This window comes from Gasterosteus aculeatus, chromosome 13 (genome assembly GCF_964276395.1).
Source record: "Gasterosteus aculeatus chromosome 13, fGasAcu3.hap1.1, whole genome shotgun sequence".
Lineage (NCBI taxonomy): Eukaryota > Metazoa > Chordata > Actinopteri > Perciformes > Gasterosteidae > Gasterosteus > Gasterosteus aculeatus.
The window spans coordinates 14,474,543-14,496,340 of NC_135701.1; the positions used below are offsets into that span (position 1 = coordinate 14,474,543).

The 21,798-nt window shown below is 45.5% G+C and overlaps 1 protein-coding gene across 4 annotated transcripts in view; it reads right to left on the bottom strand.

The window, feature by feature from the left end:
• LOC120830770 (tetratricopeptide repeat protein 28) overlaps nucleotides 1-21,798 on the bottom strand; it is a 140,449-nt gene that overhangs the window by 34,954 nt on the left and 83,697 nt on the right. For all 4 annotated transcript variants that reach the window (XM_040195666.2, XM_040195665.2, XM_078086849.1 and 1 more), the window contains 2 exons: nucleotides 17,839-18,111; nucleotides 16,911-17,041 (listed from right to left, as the gene is read on the bottom strand). In XM_040195666.2, coding sequence (XP_040051600.1) covers nucleotides 16,911-17,041; nucleotides 17,839-18,111 — 404 coding nt within the window. The remainder of the gene's footprint in view (nucleotides 1-16,910; nucleotides 17,042-17,838; nucleotides 18,112-21,798) is intronic.

Genomic DNA, 21,798 nt, shown 5'->3' on the forward strand with positions numbered 1-21,798 from the left:
CCTAATAAAAGGTAAACTAGTTCTGCCTGGGAGGAATGAGGAGAAAGAGCAAGGAGGCATGCAGGAGAGAGCGGAGATGACATGTTAATCAGAAATGCTTGGCTCCAACAACATTATTCCATTTCGTTCCTCGCTCAAGGACAGGGATTTAGGATTCCTTGCTGATTCTCCTCCACTAAGTATGTTATTATTCTGTAGAACAGAACGAGATATGGCTGCTTTCATAGCACACGTGCTGAAGGTGATGTATTGTACTTAGTATATCTAGCCTTACGTCACGCAGAAGAGCTGTTCCTGATGGACGGGCTCTTACTCTGAGCCACCGGTGTGTTTATTTTATTTTTTTCAACCCACGACTTCACGTCCATGTTGAGCTACATGGTCATGCCTCGCCTAACAGCGGTGTGCATTTGTCTTTGGAAATCCCCCTTATTTCTTTTGGACCTATGAACTTTAACATATTCCACATTTCCAAGGCCATAATCACAGACCAGGAGAGCTAATATGACAACAGACGTTGTCAAGGAGATGTAAATAGTTGGATTATGGCCTTCAAGGCCTCGTAGAAGCTCAAACAAATTGGGTGGAATGTCCTGAGCAAACAGAAATGGACAAACAAATCAAGCACCCATTGGTCTGACATCAGCGAGGCTTTCCTATTGCTATGACCATATATTATCCAGTCAAAGCTGAGCAGCTTTTGCTAATTGTACCTTAACAGAGATGACCAAAGTAAAGCTTTTTAAAACCCATTTTAGGAAGAAATTGTTTAAATTGAATACGTGCCGTTTAATACTAAACTGTATTACAAGTAATTGTTATCATTAATAGATTTTAATAATTGTATAAAACTCAAATTATTTCTGATGAATGTTTTGGCGAGAGAGGATCAAGGAGACGTGAGCATGAGTGAGGTTGAGAGGTCCAAGGTGTTAAAGAGCCTACAGTTACCCCTCCGTCCAAATGCCACGTCCTGCAGGAGTGCAGGGCAGCCACTACTCCAGTGAAGTGCTGTTAATGGGATTATATGGGAGGGAGGGGGGGGGGGCAGGTTTGATTCCATTACTGCAGAGGTGGGAACAACCCTCTGTTTACCAATACAGATGTTAGGCAGTTAGCTTGAAAAAAAAAAAAAAAAAAGACACATTGTTTGCAAGAATGGAGACACTACAATGATTACACTTCTATATGCCTTGATTACCATGGACAAAAACTTAAATCATTTTAATGAATACAATGTCAGCAAAAAACAGTCGAAAAAATAACATTGCAGCACTCGACAGTCGAGAAAAAACAGCAAACCTTCATTTCAAGAGGCTGGAAACATCAAACATTTGTTAATAAATGCTTGATAATTGACCTAAAATAATGAATCAAATACGTGATCAGTTATCCAAATTCTTTGCTGCTAACTGACAAAAGGGTTTGTGTATCACAGGGCTTCATACAGCAGGTATTAAGTACAGACCGCTATTTAATGAAAGGGATGAACAGCAGAGAAAAAAAATACAAAAGCCACTGTTCTACCAATCACTTCAAAAAGACAAAGCGTGACAAAACAACAACACCAGGGCCGCCGTATAATATACTGCACACACACACACACACACACACACACACACAAATGCTGTCTAATTAAAAAGGCAGTGCAGAGGGAAGGTGAGGAGGACGATGCACCAGAGTTTCCCTTAACGAGCTGGGCTCAGGCAGCAACGGGGGCTGGCTTCAGGGAACAGGACGGTTTACTGGAGGGAGGAGGGGGGGGGGGGGGGGGGGTATGAAAGGCTACAGGAGAGATTGTGTTTGAAGGATGAGAGATGAGAACGCTGGAAACATTCCTCGGGCGAGGTTGTCTTTAGATCCGAATCACCTGCAGAGAAGCATTTTGACAAAAAAAGGAAACATCTCAACTGTGATGAACTCAAAGACGGAAGAGACCAGTGGGGAGAGGAACTCGCAGGCGCTTGAAATATCAAGCGTGTGCATGTGTTGCTGACATGAGGGGGGAGTATAGAGAAGGGCTGCTGTGGATGTGGGTGGACATGATCAAATATTCATCTGTATACTGTTCTTTTCCCTTGCTCAGAATTTGCATACAGGTATAAAGTAGATCCGATGGCGTCATCAGATCAGCCAAACGACGACCTCTCCGCCATATCAAAACCCTTCAGCCATGACCGATTGCTCTCTTTAATACGTACAAACACACTGATGAGCATACACGGACACACACGCTTATGCACATACAGAAACATGCAGGTGTTTTTTTCCAGAATCACAAATCAATGCAAAGCGACCTTGTTTTACAAAGCTGTTCAGAGAAGAAAAAACAAACGCAGTTATCTTCCTGTTTTCAATAATCAGATCTATTGACAGTGGAGCTACTTGTTTCTCCATGACCCGTGTGACCTCTAGCTAATAGATGAGTGACGCCAGAAGGCCTGTAGCTTGATAATTCCTTTAGCCTTCACAGGACATGTTCACAAAGGACTGAGTGTCACTAAAGGTCGAGCGGCGGGTAAGGGCACTCGTGACAGCTCCGGCGCTGACTGTCAGTCTGCTGCTCGAGCGGTCACACACTCCCGCAGGAGCGAGCGCGTGAATACACGAACACCCATGGAGCATTTCATCAAGTGAGCTAGCAACATATACAGGCTGCAGTGCAGGCAACGCTAATATGGGTGATATTTGCTATTATTTGGCTCTTAACCTCTTAACCTGGGCTCGTCAGTGCAGTGGGGCGAGGCGGATTGTGGTCGCTGCAGGGCCCCAGTATACATTGTCGCACACACAGGCACAAAGTAATATGATACAATATACCAGATGTATCCCAGAGCTGGCTTCTGTCTGTCACCGTGTCGGTGTGTGTGTGTGTGTGTGTGTGTGTGTGTGTGTGATTACATTTTCTGCATTTACGTGTATTTGTGCTTTTACACCAGGGCATCGAGGCGCGCGTGTTTGTTGGAGGCTACCGCGTATGAGATGGGGGCAAACCGGCAGCACAGAGGAAGAAACACAAGAGGCACCGATATTAAATTGGATCTGACGGTCTCCGTTTGTGTTGCTAGAAAATTTGAGTTTTCCCTTCAAGTGGCGAGGGGTTGGATGTTTCACGCTCCTGATCGCAGACAATACTCTAGACGAAACAAGGGTTACAGAGATGGGCAAATGATAAGCCAGGAAAAGGCAGGAAGGAAGGCACTGTAACCGTGCTGCAGCTTGGAGTGACGTCCCAGCCCTCAGAGCACCCACCTCAGTCCCAGGGACTGTCCCCTGTGACAGGATGCCGGCATTGTTCCACTGCATAAACAGCCCTCCTGCCTTCTCACATAAACAGATGAATCTTGAGTCTGGCTGAGGAGGAAATTGAAGAGGTGGCACACCGGAGGGAAGCGGGGCACCGTGAATGAATCTTAATGTACTCCAAATCAGAGCCTTGAAGGGCTACGCGGGGCTGCTGTTTATTTCTGCGCTGAAGTTGAATCTCCACGCGCGTTCGGCTGCGCGATGCCTGCTGGTGCAGGGAATCAATTCTAGAGGGACCTCGTGGCGGTGACAGAAAGGGGAAATCACACTGGTGTTTGAAAGTCATTCCAGGAGGGGTTTCAGGTAAACATCAAGGTTTTGCCACTTTGCAAGGCCTCCAGCGAGGGACGAAGCAGGGAGAGGCACACAATGATGACTGCTTCTTTACACACTAATCAAGGTTAGGGGCAGTTAGAGTGACTGCCGGATGTGATTAGAACGGACAGTAGTGGACTAAAATTACGCTATCTGTTGAAAGCAAAAGATCCTCTGAGCCACAGCAAAAAAACATGTTGTAAGTCGATTCATTATTAGCTAATCAGCGTTTTTTTATGGCGTGCTGCTGGGTTGGTAAACGCATTGCTAAAGACTGAAGCGCTTGCAGGGCCCACTTGCATCTGAGAGCCGTCCGCAGGAAGCCAGGCAGTCGATGCAAGGACGCAGGAGTCCAGGGTTATTCAAGGACGTTTTGGAGGCCCAGGGACGGGCAGTGCTGTCCCTGTGAGCCCCACACGACTGGACAAATCAGGCCTGACGTATAGGTCCACACAGCCCAACCCTTTTCAGTGGTACACGCTAAAATTCAATTTCTTAAGTGGGAGAGGAGAGATAAGAGAACGCAGGTTAAGGTCTGAGGACCCAGATCAATGTGCGCTGGCCAGAGCTGTTACCTGCAGCAGTCTGACACAATGAAAGAAATGAAGAGTGACAAGCAAATGTCCAAACTCTCAGCACCTCACCGTTGCCTTTCAGAAAGGAGCCACAGCTTTTGTTCTGCTCTCCCCTAATCCATCTGCAACAGCAAGCAGCTCATGCTAAATGGGTTTGGGCCAAATCAGATGTCTGTGAAATAGAAGGACGCATGGCTGCTTTCAATTGCCTTGTTTTTAAGTGGCTTTTTTTCTTCTGTGATATGTAAAGGAAAGCGTCATGAAACGACTGTGAATGAAAAGTAGATCAATGCGGAAATGAGTAAAGACAAAGAATTGGTAAGTAATACTGCGCAATGTCACTTTGTCAACTTCTCATTCTTTTGTTTAACTTAAAAGTCTAAAATGTGTGTGTATGTGTGGTTTTTAGGATGTGAAATGAAAATGGACCTATTCGCTCCTCTTGTCATGTCCATATCAGGTCAACAGCAGTAAAACAGAGCTGGTGAATCACTTCGGGTTAACATTATAAATTGGTGGCTGCCAGAGGCCAGAAGGCTCAAATCTCTGTGTGGCTTTGCTTTAATTATGCGTAACAAATTATCCTGTGAGTTAACTGGATAAATGAACAGTTAGACTGCTAAGAGACACCAGTGACAGCCTTTGTATTGTACTCAAGAGAAGGAAATGACAACTGCACAGCGTCCCAGTGTCACCAAAACTCTCGTAGGCAGACTATTTGATTGTTTTTATATTAACCTTTATATCAAATGTGTGAGAGGTGTCACTGGAGGTGGCAAACTCACAGATGTGTAATATCCCACTGCAGCTCACATGTAGCCTCTTTTGTTTTTGTGCTATTAATAAATGCAGTGTCCAGCAGCAGTTTACCCTTTTAGCATCAATTCTATCTACTTTATGCCACTTATTTTTTAAGAATATGTTTGATGCTATCAACACCTTTTAAAAAACAAAACATTCCCCCATAGAAACCACATTCCCTCCCTCACCTGTAAGTTAAATCACCAGCTCAATCATGCCAGACAATCGTAATCATGCTCTGAAGTATTGAATAAATCTGCAATGACATGCGGCTGAGAGAAAAAGGACCTTGTTGTATCTCTAGCCTAGCACACCAACCCATTTAAATCCCTTCCTCCCTCTGTGCTTTTATTCCCCAAATGTAATTACAGGCCTGGTGAGGGCGGCTCCTGTGGCCTGGGAAGCCTGCAGAACACGGCATCAACATCCACCCTTCGTGGGATCAAGTCCCTCCAAAGCACCTCAGTGCTCCGTAGACTGTGGCTCCTCCGGGCTGCACCAGACTAACCCCATGCTTTCAGCACCACCGGGCACTTTGCTTTGGCCTTAGGAGGACAGGACTGGTCCCACAGATAAAGACCAGAAAGAGGATCTCACTCCTGGGCGACATAATCACGTCCATAAACACATCATGCACCAATGCACGTGTCTACACACACACATATACACACAAGCGTACATGCGTGCACAGACTACCTCCCACTGTGACGGAGATTTAAGACCATGAGGATGGTAAGCTCCCTTAGTGCAGTGTGATGGAAACCAAATCCCGGCAACATTCCTTTCCATCTCCCATGTAAGGCACATTTGCCTCCTGGGGGGGGGGGGGCAGTCTGCCTATTTTTAATGGACATGTGTGAGTGAGTGATTGTGTGCGCGCGCGCCTATCGAGGCGGAGGGATTTAAACCAGAATTCCCTAATTAGTATGCTTAAGTCCAAAATTTCCCCGGACGGTGCAGCAGATCTCCACTGATGCTGTTCATTTGCATGTAATATGGATCACTGAGTAGGCAGACAGGAAGATGAAGATGACAGAAGACGAGGGAACAAGGGCGTGCCGGGCGTGGTGGTGTGGTGAGGGTGAGATGGGAAGAGACGATCAGGAATTAATAGCAGCTTTTGAGGTGTACATTCGGGGAGATGCCGGGCCACCTGCCAGTGATGCCCCCAGCTGTGAGCACACGCCACAGGACTCTGATTGACAGGGAGGGTAAATAGCTGCTAGCAGGGGCCCTGATTGTATCTCTCGCCTCTGGCAGCATGGAAGCCAGAGTGGAAGGGTGATGGCTTTTGTTGCAGCCCTTCAGCCACAATTTAGGTTGGCATCTCAGCTGAGCCACTCGAGATGCACGTTGCTTAGAGCGTTTTTTTTTGTTTTTGCTCCTGCGACTATGCCCACAAAAACGTGTCTCTGCTTCTTTAAACAGAATCCTTTTGAGAAACACATCCTGATAGGCAACGAAACAAGGAGGGAAAAGGGTTATTCAGGAGGAAGAGGTAGAAACGGGACAGAGGGGGGAATATGTTTACAAAAAAGCTCTGCGGGGACCACATTGAAATCTGAGAGCCACATTTTTTCCCTGGAATGCGTCTTGTGTTTAGGTCACAGCGCGTAATAATTGAGGTTTGCTAATGTTGGAGGACTACTGGGCTCTGCTCAATTTTCCACACAGGCAAAGCTAAAAGAAGCTGCTCCTCGTAGGGGGAACGTTGCATTCTAAGCAAAAGCCGAAGAGTGTCAGCTGATTCAAAGCAGACATGCAAGTACCAATCAAACTCTACTTCCACCAGTCAAGAGCTAGAGTGATAGGAAAAACACCAATGTGGCTTCAAGCAAAGTGGATTTCTGTCTCTGCTAGATTGGCCTCCTCACACTGCAGCGATAGAGCAATCACGGGCTACTTTTGAGCTGCCATTAAGTGAGAGGATGCAGGTCTCACAGCCATAACATTTCTGCTGCTTAACAAAGGCGAGAGGCCTAGTTTGGAGAAACTAAGCAAAACAGAGCAAAGAAAGGGGCGGAAATTAAAAGGGTGAGAAGGAAAAGGGGGGAGTTAGAAGTACAGCTGAGCCAACATCAACAATTATTACATGACTCATCCCACATCTGCAGCAGCGAATGGCGCAGGCCTGGACCAGGGTGGACTGTAACCAGAGTACAGCTAGTGGGGTTCTGACTAATTCTGACTAATGCTCAGTGACAATTTGAATTGGACTTCAGTTCATATGAATTATCTTCATGTCCTCACTACACAAAACCAACCCGGTATGATGACACACTGAGCCGGACATAAATCCTTTTTGTGTGCTCTCCTCTGTTTGGTGCCTGCAAGTACCAGAGTGTGTATACATAGCACGCAATAAAGTACAAGCACACACTGGAGACATACCAGTACAAAACCCATCATCTATGGGAACGTGAGACTGCAACACAGGATGCATAACGACCATAAAGCAATTTTTCTCTTGTGCATCTCTTCAGAACTGCGGGCGTCCACGTGCAAACACACAAACCGCACGCACATGAAAAGACAACACCGAAAAAGGTCCCTTTTGTCTGCTCAACACTGATGAAAAGCTACCCACTGCGAACTTCAATCACATTCGAAAATGAGTTGGAGACGCGCTGTAACCCCGACAGTGTCATTAAGGCTGTCAGTCAGTCCCCCCGGCGTGCGGGGAGGAGAAAACCGCCATCGGCCTTCCTCAATGCGCTGTGTAGCCCTGAACTAGACCCGGAGGTACCGAGAGCCCCTCCTGGGCTGGATCGGTGTCTGACACGAGCATAATGAAGCTATGCGATTAGAAATTCTGCTCTGTACGTCCATAAACCCTCAAATGCATCCAGACAGAGGCGCCGTGAATATTCTAATAGTGTTCACGGCAGATAATAACGAACACTTCCAAGCAAGAAATGATGAGCTGAAATCCCATCATATACATATTCCCACGCATAAAACCCAACGGAGATGTACACACGCAGACAAACACACATGCACATACGGACACAGACAATACATAGAGCAAGATAAGCCGCGGCGTGCTGTCAGAGGCTGGTGTTTGATTGGCCTCTGTGGAGCTACTGCTGCTCTCATCATTAACTCTTCAGAGGATCCCACCACTCTAATCACGCTAAGCCTCTCTGAATGGCGATGAAGTCAAAAACGTGCCCGTGCACATATTCACAGATGCCCAGCTCATCCCACAAGCACACGCGCCTTCTTCCCCACCACAGTTTCCCCCAACAGGAAGGCGTGCTGCACACAGGCAGCTGTTTGCAGTCTGTCGGAGCAATTCTGACACCCGACACTGAATTAGCAGTACTATTAAAAGGAAATATTTCAGGAACATTGTTTGTCCACCAATGGCATAATCATCAACCAATGTTCAACTCAGTTTTCACTCGTGCCACTTTAAGGCATTACCATGTACACAGTGAGCAATGTGCATACTTTTACTTATATATATATAACTGGAGGTTGTTGGGGTTTCAAATTACGTTTTATTTAGTATTATCATTCCCAAAATCAAGAAATCAAAAATAAGATCAGTACTCTTTAAAGTAAAGATGAAAAATACATAATTTGTCACGTATTTGGTAGATTGAGGAAATTAAACATGATTTTAATAGTTAATAAAGCAGTGATTTACACAACATTTGCATTTAGCATGAAACCTAAACTTCCATAAGCAGCATCTAATATTAGTGTATGTGTGTAATTTTGCGTGTGTGTGTGCCCGGCGTCAACCTGAGCTGGCCACACCCAGCCACAAGTGGAAGCCAATGGCTGCAATTAAATAAGCTGACAGCACCAGAAATAGCTACTAACTTCTTCAAATTGAGTCTGGCTACATAAAATACCAGAGCAGTTTTTACCTCCGGGCCCTCTACTGAATATTTTACAACCTCGATTCCACTCAGTTCCTTTTTTCAATTTAAGATTTTTTGATTTTTTCTGAGGTTGACGTGTAGCCAGCTAAGGTCTGTCTCAACTGTTATTTAGAGACCCAACTGTGTGAGCTGCAAGGTCAAGCATAAGCAGAACCCTTAGGCCACCGTCCCCTCCTAAGATGGAGTACTTTCATTTCACTCACTTGGGGGCTCGTATTTTCTTTCCATTTTATTGCTTTCTCTGAGCACTTTTCACAAAGACACATTCCACCTCCTCATACACACACAGGGCTCCTGTCCAAGAGAGAGAGAAAGAGGGGGGGGGGGGCTGTGCCATAGGGACAAGAATGCTGACATTGCTGTAACTCGGGACAAAAGTTGAGGATGCGAGTGTGGGGAGGGGAGAGAGCGTCTCGGTGCATAAGAGTTGTTAGGAGGCCTCAGCCCAGCCAAACGGAGGAGGTCTAATCCCCGTCTTTGGCATTACGTCAGGGAGTTCAGCAGAAGAACATTTCCTCACTCTCCAAAAATGCTGTCTCCTACATCCCCGCGGCTATATATAATGCAAACATCAAACGATTGTAACTGCGCTGACCTTTCTCTCTGTCGGACCGACCCCTTGTTCCTTCTTAATACAGAAACCATGAACCAAAACACACACACACACACACGGGTTAAAACTCATCCGCACCATCTGAGTTTCACCTTATCTCTGAGGACAAGCTCATTTCTATTTTACACATGGTCGAGTGCTGAGGACTAATCTGGTCCCTATCTCTGATTTCTCTCTAAAAAAGATCTGAGAAAGAAGAAGGGGGGGGCTTCTTTTTTTTTTTTTTTTTTTTTTTTTACAAAAATGCTTCCAATTCAGAGAAAGTGGAGGAAGCCATGATCATGAACACACAGTAGCTCCTTTGTCATTGTGTTTTTAATGCAAATATCTATGTTGATAAGAGGGATGAGGATACAGAGCCAATTTTCAAATGCAAGAATGATGCACACATTTTTTATCATTTATTTATTTTAACTTCAGGGTTATTGAAAAGAAATACAATACATTTCTTTCAGGTATAATTATAGAAAACTAACATAATTACTCCTAACACATTCTCAATTTTTATTCATAAAAAACCAACGCATGGTCAATGTTCCTATGTTTCTTTTCAAAATAAACCTCCAAGGTAGGTTTCACCGTTTACTTACATTTATTACCTCACCATAGGCTGAGGTAATGCTTGCAACAATGTCCTTTTTATATCAATAATATATCAAGACTTATTTTTTTGCCCATCTGCTCTTTGATGAAGTGAGAAGTGCTTGGCTTAACATTTAGCTTATTATGAGCGGAGCACCAGTTTCAATTTTGCGGTTTATCATATTAATTTACTTGCAAGAAGGTCAAATCATGTCTGAGCAGAAACATAGAAAGAAAAACGTTGAGATGGCATTAACGTGGCTTCTACTAAATCACTCTTTATTCAATGTGTCGTTTCAGGTCCCTGACACAGTTTTGCCTTTTATTTGTTTGGAGGACCGTGGTTTTATCCGTGCACTGAGCACTCCTGATGTGTGGACCTCTGGCTGACAAGAGTACGTTTTGGGCCATATGCATAAATCGACAATCATTCCCACGGCCGCACCGACTAATCAGGACCAGTAATTGCTTCAGTGAGAGAAAACCGGGTTGGCTGGGCCATTGCCCAGAGGACGTTGTTGCTCTTCAACACTGGCTGTGCCTAACCTTTGACCTTAGCCCCTAACCATCATTTAGCATGCAGACATTTTCTGCATGCTAATGCGAGGGAAAGGGTATCATCTCAGAACGCATATTAAAAAGGCCGAAAAACAAACAAAACTCCAAGATCAACAGAATCCCGAGATAGAAGTCTGCTCCGTCTGCCTCTAAATGCAAATGTGCACACGTCTTTGATTCGAGCCAGTGTGTCGGATGAGGGCAGTTGTGGAGAGGGTTGCCTTGGATTTGTAGCTCTCCCTTGTCACAACATCTTTTTTCACCAAAGAGCTTCTGACATGATTCATGAGCCGGAGGACTTGATGTGGTGCTTGTGTGCAGGCCAGATGAAATCCCCTCAGTTTACTAATATAGGTTTCTGTGTTGGGTGTTTCACAATGCTGAGCTAGAAATAGGCCTCACTGTAGCTAAATCAGACCAAGTTCAACCCCTCCCCTACGCTTGTCCCTGGAGACATTACATAGCACACATATAATTCTACACACAAGTTCAATAAATACATGCACATTCCTTTCCTGCTTGGCTTTTTCAGCTCTCCGTCCCTTATGCATCCTTCGTTTTGTAACTACCTTCAATGTCTCCCCCTCTCTCCTTCCACCACCCTTTTCCAAGTACCTCTCTTTCCCTTGCTCCTTCTCCTTCATTAAAATGGACTTCCTAAAGCCTCCATTCGTCTTGCTGACAGCTCCACTATCGATCGGGGCTGGAGAAGGGGATGCAGTTCGAGAGCTTTAAATGGCTCTTTGGCCGGCCTGGATGGGGGCTGGGCCGGACTGAGGCCGGGAGGAGGAGGAGGAGGAGGAGAGGGAGTGCCAGGTTTCGCAGCGGGAGATCTGCCTCGAGTCTGGCCCTGATGCAACTCTGGTCACCTGTGAATAACCTGTGAATAACAGCTAGATGCTGGGACGGCAGGGATCAGCATTGCCTGACTGTATAATAAGGATTACGCCGATGCTATCAGATAATTAAGTGATCGCACAGGTTGAGAGGCAACACCTCACCTATAGCCTCTTCATACTACTTGCAGGCCCCCCCTGTAAGTGAGATCTATCATGGGACCACTCAAACTCCATTGGAAGAAAGAGGAGGTGGGACGGGTTCATTTAAGCCATGTGAACCAGCGGTATCCTGGCTGGCGCTTTTAATCGGGCTCCTTATCGGAAGCCTTTATCTAGTGAGCATGAGTTGGCACATTCTGTCTTCATCCCTCTCGCCGCGTGACATCAAACCCTTCTGCCAAGATTAATTATAGGACTTCTGATTTTCAAAATCATTAAATCCTCTCTATGTCCTGTGGTGCGGTAGAAACCCCCCCAGGAGCCCGTTGGACTGCCTCCTCCCTCTGATGAGCACTGTGCATGTCATCTATAACCATATAGCGCACCACGGCAGCACAGCAGAGAGCGAAGGAGTCTCCTGTGACCATGTCACTGTTTATTTGTTATCTAATCTGTCCCTCTATATTGCCCTTGATTGGAGCGTCTTGGGAGAAGAAGATAGACTAGGTGTAATATTCAAGACAAATGGCTCAACTTCCCAGCAGTGAGCAGTACAATCTACACACGACCACAGCAGGAATTACGGTGTTGTTAGAGTAGCATTAGCGGCAGGGCTCATGAGGCTTGAGTATTGACGCTTTGAACGGCCAAAGTGCGAGTCCAAATAGCATCCAGAAAATCTAATACAACGAATCCTCAAATTCGGGGGGGGGGGTAGCAGGAAGGCAGCGAGCAGTAGTCGATGTTACAGCAGTCATTCATCTCTCTGACAGCTCTTCCAAATGCTCCACTGGGGGAGACACAACAGTGCGTCACCTCGAATGCAGCAAATGCACCGCATGCACACGTTTAAGTACATGTGCATACACACACACACACACACACACACACACACACACACGGAGGAAATACATGTCCATGAACCTCTGTTTTGACTGTGCATGCAGGCGCAGAATTCCACGTTCTGGGTCAATGGTCTGTTGCCGGAATTGGAAGGTCAGTACATACACCATTACACGGCAACTAGTACAAATCACAGCCACAGGCGTCCGTAAGACGTGCACAGATGCTTTCGCTTACTGACATGCACACTATAAGCATATCAACAGACGTTTGTGTACGTTTGAGCCTCAACAATCAAATCAAGAGCAACACATCCAAAGGGCAGGTCAAGTAGAGCAGAGAGATAATTTACAACAACAATTTATCGTCTTTCAATGGACTCCCACTGTAGTGAAACCACATATTGATTATAATCATTATGGCTCAGAAACATTTATCTCTGCTACTGAGAATAGTTGAATACAATAAAATCAGTTCTTGATAAAAACAGCAAAATATTCTGTCTTTAGAAGACACAATTATTTACTTCACATATGAATACAAAATGAGGCTTTACCATGTGGTTGTTTTGTATATACTATTATTTGATTGATTGATATTTAACATCAATCAGAGGATATGAAATTATCTGTATCTGGATTGAAGCTTTAGGCCATAATGACCTACTCTAAACCTTTGAGGTGAAAAACCATCTCAAATTTTTCACACATTTGACCATCTCACAAGCTTATGGAAGAAATGCTCTCATTTCGTGAACATAAACAGCAAATTGGAATATGGGAACACAGATGTGTGCTCCCTTTAACACACACACACACACGTACACAAATACTTGTTTCCCAGTTGTGGTCATGGCCCATTGGCTGATGCCTGCCGTCCATCTCTCATGATTCATGGCTAAGCGAGCTGCTGTAGAGCAGTTCCAAGCCACTGGACCGAGAAGAGCCTGTGTGTCATTAAGGCACAGCGGGCCGGCCCTGCTGTTTAGAGCCGCTGTGCAACGGCCAGCTATGGGCCTCATCCTGTAGTACACCAGTGGTCTACTATGTATTTACTAGCAAAGTAACATCGACAGCTGATTGCACTCGTATAGGTTGCCCTGTGAAATGTAATCAGGGAACTGGAGAAGGGTTGCTTGTCTATAGCTGGACACACCTCTCTCTTCGTGCCGCAACAGAGCTAAATGAACCCCTCTAATCATTCCCTAATCCTCCCCCTTAATCAGCAAAGCAGTGGAGGCTAAAGAAAGAAGACACGGGTTCCAAGTCCCCCCCTCCTCTGCCATCCTCAATCAGAATGGGCCCCAAGAAAGGCGTTGGAGGCACACGTCCACACCCTAATGCCTCCTTAATGATCCCCTCCTCTGCTAGAGTGCTGACAAACATTGGCAAACCCCAACCCTGACAAGAGGAACACCCACACTTGGCCCTCGTCCTCAACCCTTATTTAGAAGATCATCTTTCAGCCATCCGCCTCATTATAGCAGCTAGTGTCCAGCAGAATTCATAACGCCTCAAAATAGTAGCAGTATAAACAGCCGTGATGAAACAGTCCATGTCGCTCTAGATTGAGGGGCCGGGTTTCTCTAAATTCCGTTTGATGGATGGATGAAGAGGGAGCATAGAAAAAAAAAAAAGCTAGAGATAAAAGAAAAGAGGATGGCGGGAAAAGAGAAGAACTGTGGAGCCTATGGAGACATCGTTTGTGTTTTTTTTCCCTCTTATCCCTAATCGTGATTTCCATTTCAACTTGGGGTCGGGGGAGTCTGCAGCGGAGCCTCTTTTTAACATCACACAAGACGTAATTACAGAGTACGCCACTGCCAGCCGGCCTCAGCTTCTCCTAAATACTCACACCCCAAAATTAGGGGTTACCTCCTTCTAGTTAAACCTACCATTTAAGATGAAAACGTCACAGACAAACAAGAGGGGAACGGTAAAGTCTGGAGAGGAAAGAGCAAGTTTAGCAGCTTTGTTTCACAATGACAGTGAGGTCTTTTGTTAAAGGTGGTTTCTGGCCGGCCTTGGACGAGGCCAGGTGTGCAAACTGGGACAGAAATACTATGCAGTGTATTCATGTTCTATCTGCAGTATTTGTGACAGCTGAAAATGTGCTACGGATGTTTCCAAAAGGTAGCGAGCTAAAGGAAAACACTTCACACTAGCCGATGACCTCACAGGTTTGGACCGCAGCTTCCAGTCCCAGTCACGGATGACTGAGCGCTCGCTCTTTGAACCCAGGCCCAGCTCTTCCCCCTTTTCTGTTTTTTTCCCCCTCTTTTACAGCTCGGTGAAGGCAGATTATAGAAATCATTCTGGTCAGACCCGGGAGGATTAGTTTGTGTCACGGAGTCTGCTGGTCAGCTACAGGCAAGTTCCCAAAACTAGAACGGCCTTATTTTGCTGCTCTGTATGAAGCCACAACAAAGGTTTTCTTCCCTGGTAATTAGAAGAAGAAATGAGATCCTGCAAATGGCTCCTTTACTGATCCTTTATGGACCCAGTGACTCTACTTGATTTATAGAGAACCGTTTCTGCTCCTTCATCCCACACGGGCCACTGTTCACCCTGCAGCACAGGCCGTGGTGTTGTGATGAGACAGGTTGTAAACCAGCAAACAGTTTAGTCAGATAAACCTTTTAATTTAAGACAGAAATAATCCGCACACGCACACACACACACAATAATTGTAACAAGATGAAAGACTTAATTTAATTGGGTCTGTCATCTTTCAAGATTTTCATCCCCACAAACGAAACCTGAAGCTAAACGGAATCAAAACCCACATTGCACTTCATATCAAAGACACATGGTCCACCAGGTCCTTCTGTCCCATCAAACATTACACTATGCAAATGATTTCATTACATTTCACCCTCATTAAACAACTTATTATTCACAAACTGTAGGGCACATATTCCTTTCTCACTGAGGAAAAGGCATCAATGCCCCTTCTTCACTTCACCGACGTCTCCCCAGTCGCACTGGAAGTCCGCCTCAGAATCAACATCCTGTCCCCAGCCTCTAGGAAGTGACCTCAGCTTCAGAAAGGCCAGATAAAACGTCCACATCAGAAACAAAAACACCAGGCCGGCCGTAATGAGCTATGCGCCAGGCTCCAGTGTGTTCTGAGGGAGACCAGGTGGTGTTGCACACATATGACTCTGATTAGGGGCCTTCAGAGGAACAAGACGGGGCTGTTTTTTAGGAAGGGGGGGAAAGAGGAGGGGGCGGGGGGTTTCTACAGTATATGATGCAACTAAGGAAAGGTGTTCAATGACATCCACTGCCCTCCAGGACACTCTGGCACACATGAGTGGCCCATTTGCCATTTGTGTGCCAGCATGGGTGTGCAGTTTGGGTAATGTTTTCCAGTGAGGGCCTCAGGGGCTGAAAGCACGGCCCACACTGGATTACAGCAGCTTGATACTGATACCGTACAGCTCGGCCTTTAAAAATCATTAGAAGCAGAGAGATATTAGTCTGCACATTTGATATAGTATAATTTCCATCTCTAACTTCATTACATGACTGAGCTCTTTTGGCACTGGTGTCTGAAAAGTCATAATTATATGTTGTCTCTGCACATATCCTCAAACAGTGGGAGGGAAAGATGTCCAGGGGACCTGTGGCCTCATTCTTCAACCCTCGAGTTTCATCCTGGTGCATTGTGTTTCATTTGACTGGACTGTTTAAATGTCTCCTGATATCAGGGAACACAAACAAACAGGCCTGCCGGCCTGGTGGGGAGGATAAGGTATGAAGGGGAAACGGAGGCCATTCTTCTCCTTGTGTGACGGGAATTGTGTTGGAACAAGCACCCCTCCACCCCCCACCCCCTTCCCCAACAATGACCTGGTTGGCAGGAGACAGAAGCGTGGGACAGGGTAGAGAAAGGTGCACCAAACAGAGGAAAAGTGTTTCAGAGTCTGTCTAATTTCCCTCCAACACCCCTCCATCGCCCTCTCACACTCTATACCTCATATTCAAATTAACTTAATGTTTAAATGATATTCCAAAACCGCCGTATGTTACAAAGCCCCAGACTTACTGCTACACGGCCGAGATAAACATCTGCATCATAGCTGCATAAATGGTTGGCATTGATAATAAGGGGAGCCAGCTGCTGAGGCCATCCTGTTGGCCTTTCCTACAACTGCATCCCTCTGTCTCCTCCCAATCACCTTCATCTGCTCTTCGCACCAACACGACAGACACGCTTTTAAATAGACAAAGAGCAGCGGCATCTCGGCGTCCTTCAGACTCCACCTTGAGATACCCTCTAAAAAGCCGGGACAGAGAAATGCTGTGTCCTGCACAATCCCAGGCCCGCAGAATGATAAGAGACTGGGAGAATTAAGTAGTTTTTGACCTCGATTCACCGTCCTCTGCCCGTCCATTCAGAGAGCACTGTGACTGCTTCTTACCTCTCTGTCCTTCAGCTTCATGGCCAGAACCAGCTGGTTGCGATGGTTGGTAAGCGCTTCTCTGTAGTTTCCCTTGGAGAAGAATGCCGAGCCCAGATTCCCGTGTGCACGGCATTCCCCTGTTTGGTCACCTAATGAAGAAAAAAAAAAAAAAAAGATGAGAAAGGGAGATGAGAAGAGCCGTTAAGCCCAGGTGATCATAAAGCAACTAGTGTTTATTTCACATCGTTCCAACGGCACTTTGCGATGCGGTGAACCAGATCTGTGCCACTGACGTGCCACTGCGCCCTTAGAAGGGAAAGTGCCCGTTATAAGTCCTCCACAGTAGAGCGGCTCCCGTGACAGCTGGTAGAGTTGGTCTCAATGCTCCAGAGGGTGAGTGGCGGGGAGAAGCCTTATTATTTCTTCCTCCTGACAGAGAAGCCCCACAGACGAGGCCAAAGTAAAGTGCAAGTCTCTGCGCTCCACCTGAGAACCACGGCTCCTTATCTCCAGCTGCTCTACCCAGTCATGTGTCAAACTGTGTGGGGGTGAGAGGAGTGGAGCCGGTCTGTGCAGCTCTAGGATTTGTCTTTTTTTTTTTGCTCCTACATCACAAGTCTTTTTTTTTTTCTTTCCTTAGCTGCCTTTCTCTGAAACCATCCCGCCTCTGCCTAGATTAACACCCACGCAGGATATTCACGCTTGCCGTTAGTGATATCCACTCTTGATAACGAAATGGATTAATTTCTGCCAATTTCTGGCACGACAGTAAGGTTCATCCTGCGGGGAACAAAAATGTCTGTATAAAATGTCACAACAATCCATCTGAATGTTGGGCTTTCGTTGGCTATGATTAATTGGCAACAATTTCAAAAATGTAGGTATTGTTCGTGTAGTTTATTTATCGTTCTTGAACAATCCGTCTTTGCCGGTTAGGGCCTCTTACCTAAGGTTTTGGCCACCTCCAAGTCCTGCTGCATGTAGCCAGTGCTCTTCTCGGTGTTGCCCAAGGACCAGTGGGCGCTGCTGAGGGCCGAGAAGACGGAACCACGCAGCTTGAGGCTGCATGTGCCGATTTTCAAAGCGGCTTCCAGCACCACAACGGAGGCCGTGTGGTGGCTCGCGGTCAGCAGCTCCTGGCCAATCACGGACACCACCACAAAGGGACTTTTGTCCAGCTTCATCTTCTGCAGCTGCTGATAGGTCGGCTCGAGAGACTCTGCAGGGAGGACAAGTGAGTGAGACAGATTAGAAACAGGCTCCAAAATACGCCGAATAACACGTGGCAACTGACAACAGAATGCAACGTTGATTGCAGTAATTGTGTTGCACTCTCCTCTAGTAAACTTGACTCTTCCAGATTCTATTTTCCTCAAGCAGTCGATGTGTTTTGTCTGGCCGGGCCGCCTGCAGCTTGGCTGAGTGATGGTTTCACTGACAGTTTGACAATAAATCAACATGAACCATTTTTTATTTTCCCTCCACTCTGACTCGGGTAATTTAGGGCAATTTCCAGCAGCAGTTTAGAACATTGTTGGCAACTGTCTTTACAGATAGCAAAGCAAAATGACACTACTGCCTTCTCTTTGTTTCAGTTGATACGGTGGTTTGAGACGAACACAGCGAGGGAAGAGTGAGTTTGGAGATAGACTTTAAAGAGTGATGGGGAAACTAATGCAGCCAATGTATGACAGTAGGAGCAACAGAGGAATGCAGAGCAAAAGGAGACACACAAGGTGACCTTTGAAGAGGCTGAAAATGCACACAATGACATAAATCAATGGCGGGCCGTGTGGGAATTGGGATCCCTGAGCCCCTCCAGATTAAAGCCCTCTGGAAGACACCAACATCGAACAACAGGAAGGGGGCAAGGGAGACAAGCCCAAGTGTGCGTGTGTGTGTGTGTGTGTGTGTGTGTGTGTGTGTGTGTGTGTGTGTGTGTATTTGCTTTCATGTATCGGAGTGTGTCTTGGGGTTGCTTAATTCTCATGACCCGGTATCTGCAAATATTTCGAACAGGCTTGCTGGTAATTAGGTAAAAGCGGTTTACAGAAGTGTACATGCATGGAACTTCTGTGGCTGTACAAAATGTGCAGCTGTGTGTGTAGTCTAATACAAGCTTCCATAAACCATACCGTCATTTGTTTAGACAAACATTTAGGCAAAATTGAATAGTCACAAATACTTCTTGGAGAAACAACGGATGCTAATTCACCTAAACACACAAAAGCGCAAGCACACGCGCACAATATGAGATGCTCCCCCCCCCCACACAAGCACTCAAAAGCATAACTGATGATGCATTTTCAAGAGAATAGCTTCTGTTCCAGCAGTTGGCAGAATGTCGTGCTTGTGGAGTCACTGCGTGCATATTATATCCATTCATAGCTTGTAATTGCCTTCAGACTGACACCAAGAGCGGAGTCATAAATCACACGCGGAGAGAATCCTTTTAAAAAAGGTGTCATGGCTGCTGCATTCATAAACAGGTAGTTATGACAACATCAGCGCGTGTTGTTTCACAGGCGCCGACACACACACACACACACACACACACAAGTCAAATGCTAAAGCTAAATTATTTACTGAGGCTCCTATGAAGATTGCCTCATTGGTATGCTCACAGCTAACGGAGATGTAATGTATCTGGTAATGTAAGAGGGGCTTTTAAAGGGAGCGTTTGCAGCCGGGGGGCAACACCTCACTGTGACGACAGTACGCACGTGGACTAAGAATACAGTGTACGCAAAATAACAAATAGTTACTCAAACTCAAACATCTCGTGTGAATAAATCTATACGCCGTGCCGCTTCCCACCTGTGTTTCAGTCATTTGTCTGACTTCCACTTCCCCCTCTTCCCCTGTCTCCATGTCCACTGAGGACGTACTTTTGAAAACAAGTCAAAGAATTTTCAAAAGCATTTGGGCTACATCGTTCATAGCACATTTTCTTAAAACTTTCTATTCTGCAGTGGATTTAGTGGTCTTATGAATATTTATGGCCGTAGGATGGTGGTATATATATATATATATATATATATATATATATATATATATATATATATATATATAGATCTCAAAATATAGATCTCAAAATAAACTAGACAACTTCTTTTGATTGTCATGAAGGAAGTTTGTGGCTCACTGATGTGGTGAATGGCATAAACTATACGAGGCTTTGGCTACTAAAGCTTTCTTTATAGTTGGGATTTTATAGTTGGGATTTTTGTTGACAACAAGAACCATATAGAAGGAACTCCCTATCCTTTAAGTGACTACCTGATAATCGATTGATCCGTCAAAACAATCTCCTCTTGCTTGTTGTCTCCCGGGGGGTCAGATGTCGGAACAGCCCCTTCGGGCTTGTATTATTTGAAAATCAAAAGCAATTTGCTCAAAGGTTCCTCAACAGATGCTCATGAACACGGCCTTCAAATCCTACAGTTGAAAAGATCATGTTTTAATACCTGTGAATCTCTTCTAGGCTTTACTTCACTGAAGAATAACACCCATAGCTGGCGCATGTGGAAAGAAATCCAATAATTAACAGAAACTTGAGTAAAGAATTACTAATCTGCTTGCGGTACATAAAACATACAGATTGACTACGCTGATATAGATTGCTGACGGGATGATGGGAGGAGGCAGACGGGGAGACAGCAGAGGAGGGAGGTGATATTGCACTAGTTTTTCTACTCGTGAGAGTCTTTTGATGTGGGGAAGTACAGTATGAATCACATGGGAGCACAACAGTTACTTGACTGGAATAATGGGATGAAACCTTGACAGTGGGAGGATAAGTGGGAGTGTGTGTGTGTCAGGGAGAAAGGCTTGAATTGCATATGACACTAAGAATCGGAGCATTATGCATGTAATATCAACTTTACTGCGCAAACCAAATAAAGCTTTGATGAATTCACTACACACCGTGTCCTTGAAGACACACGCCCTCAGATTGTTCTGAGGTTCATTATTTGTCTTCCTCCAGCCTGATTTAGTCATTTTATTATTGGATGTGGATGTTTTCGGATGGATCTCTTTGCTCTGTGGCAGAAAATAAACATAAAGGTGCTTTTGGGAGGACTGTGAGACTCAGTGCGCTCAAATGTCTGTGGTGGATAAATGACTAAAATAACTGAATACTACAATCACAGCTTGATGCAATCGGCTATTTCTCAGCAACAGGGTGGCAACGTTGAGTTATACGCAGAAGGGACAAATATGATGTTTGCAGAACAGCTATAAAAGATTAAAGCGTAATTACAAATGGATTACAAATGTAATTAAAAGATTGTTAGGGCTCAAAACAAGAAGGTGGAAAACCAGCTGAGTACATTGCTTTTATGAATACAGGTCTTATAGTTAGATGTAATATTCGTGGCTGGAGGTGCTGAGGAAAACATTGTTCAGCGATGATGGTGGGTGAGGTCATCAACAAGCTGTACCCTGGGATGAGTGAGCTACTGTATGTGGTGGCAAACGAGGACCGGCAGGAACGTGGTCGCTCTCTTCCTATTTGAGGGAAAGAAAGCAACACACGCCCACCTTTCACTTATCAGGGAGACTTTGGCTGAGTAACACCGATTCTCCTCCCTGTCTGCTGGCGTAACATTGATTACCGTCCCACTGTGCCAGGAGCCCCTCTGAGAGGATCGTCATTGCTCTAAATCCTTTGACCTAGCTACCTCTCCTCAGCACACCTTGGATTAAGAATTCCACTGGTTACCTGGCACTGTAGGAAATAGGGTAAACAATTAAGAGATTAAATGGCTCGGGCTAAACGTTATTCTTCCCCCCACAGAGAAAACCCATTCTGGTCCATAATGCTGAGGTCTGGGCTTGCACCCAAAACCTTTTTCTTGTTTCGGCTCCAGTGAGAGTCTTATGTGTTGCTCAGCTGGGCTCT